The sequence below is a fragment of the Clupea harengus genome, chromosome 13 (genome assembly GCF_900700415.2).
Source record: "Clupea harengus chromosome 13, Ch_v2.0.2, whole genome shotgun sequence".
Taxonomy (NCBI): domain Eukaryota; kingdom Metazoa; phylum Chordata; class Actinopteri; order Clupeiformes; family Clupeidae; genus Clupea; species Clupea harengus.
Genome location: NC_045164.1, coordinates 18,681,835 through 18,691,388, shown reverse-complemented (window position 1 = coordinate 18,691,388; position 9,554 = coordinate 18,681,835). Strand labels below are relative to the sequence as shown.

The 9,554-nt window shown below is 46.4% G+C and overlaps 1 protein-coding gene across 1 annotated transcript; it reads right to left on the bottom strand.

The window, feature by feature from the left end:
- Positions 1-2,008: 2,008 nt before the first annotated feature.
- Positions 2,009-8,798, bottom strand: LOC116223167 (metal transporter CNNM1-like). The gene is given in 10 exon segments (XM_031578808.2): positions 2,009-2,385; positions 3,013-3,114; positions 3,669-3,884; positions 3,887-3,935; positions 4,470-4,615; positions 4,800-4,899; positions 5,475-5,644; positions 6,441-6,581; positions 7,109-7,252; positions 8,683-8,798. Coding segments are annotated over 9 exon segments (1,059 nt in total). The 5' UTR covers positions 7,185-7,252; positions 8,683-8,798; the 3' UTR covers positions 2,009-2,326.
- Positions 8,799-9,554: the final 756 nt, after the last annotated feature.

The window sequence follows — 9,554 nt, the reverse complement described above, 5'->3', positions numbered from 1 at the left end:
AATGCAGTTCTCTGACGCAACAGACTCCTCTGACGCAACAAAAACTCCTCTGACCCCCTCAAACCCCCCTCAAGCAATTTAATTTATGTATTCTCCTCCCCCCCCCCAAAAGTAGATCTTTGTTCACAGCATTGTGCAGCTGTCCTGATCACACACACACACAGACACACACACTCATCTGCTTTGCTAAAAGTGGATAGAGCTTCAGTGCAGTTATTGCTCGTATTCTGGCCACTTTCTCCTAAGGGTCTCGACCCCTCCCCTCTGAGCCTTGTTTCTCAGGGGTCACAACCCCCTCTCACTGAGCAATTGTTTTTAAGGGTTTCAAACCCCTGCCCTTTCTAAGGCTCACAACCCATCCCCTCTGAGAAGTGTTCCTAAAGGTCACGACCCCTCACCTCTGTAGGTGACCAGTGCAGCTTTCCACAATCAGCACTACACCCACTCACAACAGTTCCATACTGTTCTCTGGCACTGGACTAGTTTAATACTGTTATCATAAACAGGCCTGTGACCAGTTTAATAATGTTATCTGGTACTGGGACCAGTTTAATACTTTTATCTGACACTGGCCTGGGACCAGTTCTGCGTGCTTTTGAGACCCTTCGTCATGCAGCAGTGATTCCAGCATGCAGAGGAACAGAGGCTCCATGCTTCAACAGAAAACTCAACCACCAAGGTTCGCCCGCCGATGACCCAACCCCCCTTACCCCCCCTCCCACACACACACACCGTACCCCGATCTCCCCCACATACACCATACCCGATCTTTGACTATGCCCACACACACACCATATCCCAATCTCTCCCTATGCCCCCCCCACACCGCACCCCGACCACCCCCCCCCCCCCACACACACCGTACACCGGTCTCTCTCCATGCCCTCTCATGTCTCCCTTACTCTGCCACCCTATAAATATCCTCCAAACCCGAAAGGGTTACTACCCCTCCCACCCCGGCCCAGAACTTCTACGGTGGCAGCGGATTGGTTAGTGTCTGTCATGGTGGTCATGATGTCAGCATGCTGATGGTGTGGAGGGCAATGACACAGATCAACAGTCGCCGTGACAACCAACTGTGTTGGTGAAGGACCCCTTTTAGAAAGAAAATGTGCTTCTAGGTAAGACACACACACACACACACACAGTGTGTCGCTTATGGAAATGACAAGTCAAGAATGATTTATGATTGTTTCAATAAAACACACACCTATCCCTAAATCTGTAATACAGACACACACACACCCACACACTGTTCTCCAGCTGTCCTGCAGCTGTGACCCCTGCAGCTCTGCTCCTCTTCATTAGGAATCCCACCTATGCCACACACACACACACACACACACACACACACACACACACACACACACACACCTGACTCATCACCCTGCTCTCAATTCTTAGTTCCAATGTGCGTTGGCTTGGTGTGTGTGTGTGTTGGTTAGTCTCATATGGCTTTTGCAGTGTAAACAAATCTGTGGAGAAAGATGGCAGTGTGACGGGCTTTATGTGTTTGTGTGACATGACAGGATGGTGTGATGGAGATGACTCATGTGAGGACCTCTACCTGTGTACACACACACACACACACACACACACACACACACACACACACACACACACACACACTCGTGACCAGCACAGGCCCATCTCTAAGGACCATCTGAGACCAGTTCCAACAACCTCAGCTTATCCAGTAGAGACTGATCTCCATCTAGAGCTGGTCCAGATTCTATTCTCCATTGTCCAACAGTAAAGACCAGTCTAAGTCTTCAGCTGGTCCAGGTTGTAGTCTCCATTGTCCAACAGTAAAGACCAGTCTAAGTCTTCAGCTGGTCCAGCCCATCTTGTCTCAGTTGGTGGTCATGAGGAGCAGAACTGAGTGGGGGGGTGAGGGGGAGCATGAGGGAATAAGTTGCTATTGCTCTATGGCGAAGACGCACGCACACACACACACACACACACACACACACACACACACACACACACACACCCGTCCTCTGGTGGAGGAAATGCAGCATGTACGACATAGGCAGGCAGGCAGCATCCCTGTGATGTCATCAGGGCCCACTCACTCCCACTGTAGCCATGCCAACCGTCGTCATGGTAGCTGTGGAGACAAAGGCTGTAGTCATGTTGTCTGTGTGTGTCATGCCAGGGCTCTCTGTGAGTCAGCATCTGTGACGGACGGAAGAGAGCATCTTCGTCTTCATCATCCTCTCTTTCATCCTCAGAGGGCCCTGAGCGAGGTGAGAGGTCAGAGGTCAGGTGTGGGTGTGTAGAACACACAACTGAGAGGAGGAAGCTGCTCGCCCCCCGCTCATCGCTAGGCTTTGCTAGGCGCCTCTGTCTCCTCAGTATCTGACAGTCTTCTCCTCCCGTTGCCTGGAAACACACACATACACATCAAGCTGCCTTCAAGTCTACTTACAACATACACACACACACACACACACGCACGCACGCACGCACACTATCTCTCCCACACACACACACACACACTCTCTCTCTCTGTCACATACACACACACACAGACAGACACACACTCTCTCTCTCTCTCACACACACACACACACTCCCTCTCCCACACCTACACTATTATTCATTTATGTGTGTGTATGTCCATGTCCTGGTTTGTGTGTGTGTGTGTGTGTGTGTGAGAGTGCCTGTATGCAATTGTGTATGTGTGTGTATGTCCATGTGTGTGTGTGTGAGTGTGTGTTCTTAAGTCTCACTTGTAGTGTGTGTGTGTGTGTTCTTAAGTCTCACCTGTGGTGTGTGTGTGTGTGTGTATGTGTGTTCTTAAGTCTCACCTGTGTGTGTGTGTGTGTGTGTGTGTGTGTGTGTATGTGTGTTCTTAAGTCTCACCTGTGGTGTGTGTGTGTGTGTGTGTGTGTGTGTATGCGTGTTCTTAAGTCTCACCTGTGGTGTGTGTGTTCTTAAGTCTCACCTGTGGTGTGTGTGTGTGTGTGTGTGTGTGTGTGTGTGTGTATGTGTGTTCTTAAGTCTCACCTGTGGTGTGTGTATCCTGGTGTGTATCTCGACTGTAGGGAATCTCCTCCAACCGCAGAAACACAGAATCACTGGGACTCCTCTGGCCATCTGATTTACTCCCTACACACACACACACATACATACACGCAGACACACACACACACATACACGCAGACACACACATACGGATTATAGTGGTTAGAAATGTGTTAGTAATTTAGTTAGAGATAATCTAGGAAGTGATCAGATTTTGTGACTGCATTAATTAATACATTTAGACAATAACAATAAGATATTATTAATTTACTTTGGTTAAATCGCAAATGTCTGGTTTAAGGATTAGTTTTATGTTATATATCATCATGATAACCAGACATTTTGACTGGCAAGTTTTTAATTTTTCACTTTTTAATACATTTCACCAGGTAAAAAACATGAATTATTGGCTAACGGAATGCCTGGTCCTGTGGTCCTCACCCTCACACTCACCCAGCTATGGTCCTCACCGTGTGTGTGTGTGTGTGTTTGTGTGTGTGTGTCTGTGTGTATCTTGTGTGTGTGTGTGTGTGTGTGTGTGTGTGTGTGTGTGTGTGTGTGTGTGTGTGTAGTGTGTGTGTGTGTGTGTATCTGTGTGCATCTGTGTGTGTGTGTGTGTAGTGTGTGTGTATACTCACGGACGATGCGGTTCCTCTCGTTGAGGCTGCTGGTGCTGTCGCTCTCCTGCTCGCTGTGAGTGGCTGTGTGGAGGTGTGTGTGCTCAGTGAGAGTGCCAGCACTGGGGTGTTTGTGCTCGGGCCGTGTGACTGGCAGGGCGATGCTGTGTGAGCGTGTTTCCGGGCCGGCCGGTCGGGCCCCCTCCCCCTGCGTCTCTGCGTCGGGAGTGTGGGGGAGCTGTCCATGCGCATCGCTGTCAGAGCATTCTGGTAGTGACCACGAGTAACCTGCAGGGGAAGACACGAGTCAGGAAGTCAGCATGTGGGTGTAAATACCGATCTAACGTGTCTGTCTCTGTGTGTGTGTGTGTGTGTGTGTGTGTGTGTGTGTGTGTCTAACTCTAACCCTGTGTGTGTGTGTATGAGGGGAGTGTGGCTGTCTGTGTGTGTGTGTGTGTGTGTATGAGGGGAGTGTGTCTGTGTGTGTGTTTGTGTGTCTGTGTGTGTGTGTGTCTGTGAGTGTGTGTCTGTGTCTAACCCTAACCCTGATTTTTACATTCTGAATGTGCAATTTACCCTTTACACACATTCCATTAGAGAAAGAACTGTCATGTGCACTCCTTTTCTGTGTGTCTACGTGGTAGACCGGTGTGTGTTTATGTATGTCTCATAAATGAGTGTGTATTTGTGTGAGTGTGAAAGATGAGTGTGTGTTTGTATCTGTGTTTGTATGAGGTGCTTGTCTATGTGTGTGTTTGTGTACATGTGTATGTGTTTAGTGTGTGTGTGTGTGTGTGTGTGTGTGTGTGTGTGTGTGTTCACCTTTACAACTTGGAGATTGGTGAGTTGTCTAACAGAGTAGTCCGGTAGATAGGCTCCGCCCCCTATGCTGAGTTGGCCCACACTGTACGCGTGCAGAGTGGAGTCGGAGCGATTCAGACCGCTGCTTCTAGAGGGGGATCTATGGACTAGAACACACACACAGACACACACATACACACACACACAATTAGACAGGTTTAAAACACTGCCTCTGGAAGAGGATCTGTGGACTGTTCCACAAACATCCAAAAACTCAGGTACGCACATACACACACACACACACTTGTGCAGGTACCTGTTACACACACACACACACACATGTGCAGGTACCTGTTGGCAGGAGAGATGTGATGGCAGGGAGACCGTAGTAGGTGAAGGCTCCATTCTCAAAGCGCAGTTCCTCCTTCCCAACCTCCACTTCTACTCGCCCCTATAGGGAACACATACACAAACACACCCGTACACACACACACACACACACATACACACACACCCAAACACACCCATACACACATACATACAGACACACAAGTTCAGGTTTAGCATGATTTGTATTCACTTTGCAGATGTTTTATCCACAGAGCCTTGAAGTAAAGTCTGTCAGTGGTGTTCCTTTGTCTGCTAAGGCCTTCCTCAAATCACCTCCTTTATCCTCCTTACCTCACCTCACCTCCTTCATCACCTCACCTCCTTCACCACCTCTCCCCCTTTACCTCCTTCCTCACCTTCCTCAATTCCTTTACCTTCCTCATCTCCTTTACCCTCCTCACCTTCCTCACCTCACCTCCTTCATCACCTCACCCCCTTTACTCTCCTCACCTCTTTTATCTCCTCACCTCTCCTCCTTTACCCTCCTCACCTCCTTTACCCTCCTCACCTCGCCTTTATCTTCCTTGATTTTTTCTCTCCCACTCTATCTCTCCTAATCTCTTTCTCCTCTTCCTTGTTCTTGTTTCTTGAGCAGTAGAACCCTGACACTCTACTTATAGAACGCTGATGCTCTACCTGTAGAACCAGGAGGAAGTAGTCAACGGGCTTGTTGCGCTGGAACAGGAAGTGTTGCGGCGAGCGTTTGTTGCGCTCGTCAAACTTGAGCTCCTGCATGACGCTTGGGTGCTTGAGCAGACGCAGCAGGATCTTCTCCGAGAGATGCGCTGGCTTAAAGGGCTCCACCTCTGACAGGGGGGAGAAGAGAGAGATGGGGAGAGAAAGAGAGAGAGAAGGAGAGAGAGAGAGAGAGAGAGAGAGAGAGAGAGAGAGAGAGAGAGAGAGAGAGAGAGAAGGAGAGAGAGATGGGGGTAGATGGGGGAGAGAAAGAGAGAGAGGGAGAGAGAGAGAGAAATGGGGGAGAGAGAGAGAGAAGGAGAGAGATGGGGGAAAGAAAAAGAGAGTGTGTGTGAGTGAGTGTGTGAGTGTGTGTGTGATGGAGATAATTTCCAAACACTGTTAATGACTTAAGAATATATGAATCAAGTGCCTTGTATTATTAATTACCTTATATGAATCATGTGCTTATGTTAACAGGAGCATGGCTTTTCTGTGTTTCTGTGAGTGTGTAACTTAGAATATTAGGTGCCACTTAGTCTGCATATGTACAAGAGCATGTTCAGACCAGAGGTGATAAGAAGGGTCGAACTGTGCTTCTTCAGACCTTGCAAAACTTCCATCCTTGCCTCGGACGTCAGAAATCCACCAAGTGGTTATCTCTGCTGAACGCTAAACTGATTGTCTATTGAAACCTTGTGCGATGTGTTTATCATTGCTTCACATTCAGCCTTGTGCTGGGAGTGAGCCCGATTGCAATTGTTGTTTGTCTAATAAATATATTTATATGCAGCTCCGGAGTCCTGAGGTAACTAGGGTGAATTTTCACCTATCAGTGTGTGTGTGTGTGTGTGAGTGAGTGGGTGGGTCAGTTTGTGAGTGTGTGTGTGTGTGTGAGTGAGTGAGTGGGTGTGTGTGTATTTGTACCTGTAGCCAGGAAGCGGTGTGTAGCCAGCATTAGCTGTGGTGAGATCTTCACCTTCATGTCGCTCTCTGAGAGTTTGAACACTGAGAAATCCTGCATCTTCCTCTCATGGTGGGACACTCGCCTCTTGCTGCGGTTATCCGCTAAACACACACACACACACACACACATACACACACAGCTGAGCACACAATACAAACCATAAAGCACACACACTTAAACACTAAACACCTGTCTAAATACTAAACACAAATACACCTAAATATAAAATGTACACATCTAAACACTCGTAGATTGTGCATCTAAACACATAGATTGAGCATCTAAACACACGTAGATTGAGCATCTAAACACGCGTAGATTGAGCATCTAAACACGCGTAGATTGAGCATCTAAACACGCGTAGATTGAGCATCTAAACACGCGTAGATTGAGCATCTAAACACGCGTAGATTGAGCATCTAAACACACGAAGATTGTGCATTATCCAGCAGCCTTGCAGGAAATGTTGATATATAGATATGTATAGTATATGACATAGCAGGTTAATGTATAGGTTAGTGTATAGAATGGTATATGACATAGCAGGTTGATGTATAGGTTAGTGTATAGAGTGGTATATGACAGAGCAGGTTGATGTATAGGGTGGAATAGAGAGTTGGCTGCGTACTGTACAGGTCTGTCTCGTCCACTATCTCAGATTTGATGATCTCCTCGATGACGTCCTCCAGTGTGACGATTCCCATGACCTCGTAGAAGGGGTCCCCCTCCCCCTCATTGTTCACCCTGTGCACAATCGCCAGGTGAGATTTACCTGTGTGACAGCAGAGAGATAAACACATTACACACACACACACACACACACACACACACACACACACACACACACACACACACACACACACACACACACACACACAAGAACAGGGCAACAGGTTTACACAGACTACAAACTACTGGTAATTAAGTAGGCTAAAGCTACATTTTTGCTCACATACAACTTGGGTCAGGGTCAAGGGTCAGCTTGGGGGTCAACTTGGGTTAGGGTCAGAGTCAACTTGGGTTAGGGTCAACTTGCCTGAGACAAATAATATGACACAAATAATATGACACAAATAATATGACACAAACAATAATTAAAAAACTAGCTTGAGAAATAATATACCACTGCTACTAAATAATATGGCAGGCCACTGCTACTAAATAATATGGCAAGCCACCGCGACTAAATTAAATAATATGACAAGTCACAGATACTAAATAATATGGCAAGCCACTGCTACTAAATAATATGGCAAGCCACTGCTACTAAATAATATGGCAAGCCACCGCTACTAAATTAAATAATATGGCAAGCCACTGCTACTAAATAATATGGCAAGCCACTGCTACTAAATTAAATAATATGGCAAGCCACTGCTACTAAATAAAAAAGGGAATACCCACCACTACTAAATAAAATGGGGAATATTAGTATCTATAAAAGCTTTGAGATGTTTAATACTGTAGACCTACTTGTTCTTAATACCTGCAGGCTCTCTGTTCACCAGCTAATCTGCTTCTACACTGAGTGAAACATATGGTACTGAAATTATCACTTCATGGCCATTGTCCCCATATTGAACACGTTTCTCTACCAGGATACTATTTTTTGAACATTCCTGAGGTTAACGTCATGACGATCATTGATCTGGTTTATTCCAGAGCTCCCTCACAACTCTCTTACAGATCTGACACACACACACACACACACACACACACACACACACACACACACACACACACACACACACACACACACACACACACACTGCACCCACGGCCTCCCTTACTGGAGGGGGAGTGTAGCAAGAACACATCCATTTAGAGACTGATCGGGTCGGTTATGTATACCATTATGAAAGGTTAAAAACACGGGAGCTTCCCAGTAAGATATTAAAAAGGGAAGACAGTGGGAGAGAAGGCTACAATATACACACACACACACACACACACACACACACACACACACACACACACAAACACATGAACACTTTCATACACACTCATACACATACTCATAATCATATTCATTCATATTCACATACATACACTCAGAGAAAGAGAGAGAGAGAGAGAGAGATACACACACATACACACACTCACACACAGATACTGATACATATGCACAGACATGCACACACATACAGTGGAGAAAGTTTGTGTGCGTGTGTCTCCTTCTGAAAGACCTCGACTCGCACTGACCTGATTAAATAAGAACCGTTCCATAACCACAATTCAGAAGTAGAAGAAGTCTGTGTCTGTATCTGTGTGTGTGTGAGTGTGTGAGTGAGTGTGTGCGTGCAAGCTAGGTGCATGTGTGGTGTCATGATGTGTGTGTGTGTGTGTGTGTTCTGCTGCTTTGAGTCTGTCTACAGGATTACGTTATATAAAGAGGGCAAAAATGATGTAACAGGAACTGGCATTGGGCTGCCAGTCAAAATGCCCTCTAATGCTTGGCCATGCCCCCAGCTCCAGGAGACGGGCCTAACCTGACATCACGTACACAAATCTCTGTTGCCATTGGCCAGCGAACATGTCAATCAAACTCAACTCAGTCAGAGAATTAGCCGACTACATTATTAACTTTTCAAAATGGTACACTCTCAAGCATACACACACACACACAAACATGAATAACACATCTACCTCATAAACTCACACACAAACACATACACATTGACACACAAAAAGCATATCACACACACACACATCCAGAGAATGGGAATATTATTTCAGAATAATCCTTTAATCCAACCTCAGTATCCTTACACAATTCATCAGTGTGTGTATGTTTCTTTAAATTTAGTGTGTGTGTGTGTGTGTGTGAGGAGCAATGAGAAGAGTTCAGGTAAGGAGCCTTTGCCTTCAACTAACAATGTGCAATGACAGCAGAATTACATCACTGAGTTGTTACATAACACACACACACGCACACTCAGGCAACCCAGACTACTGTCACTGTGATTTCCTTTGCTGTGCTAGCAGATAAGATCCGGTCAGGCAATCAGTCTGTGTGTGAGTGTGTGTGTGAGTGTGTGAAAGCGTGCTGAGTCTGTTTGAGAATGTGAGGGTGT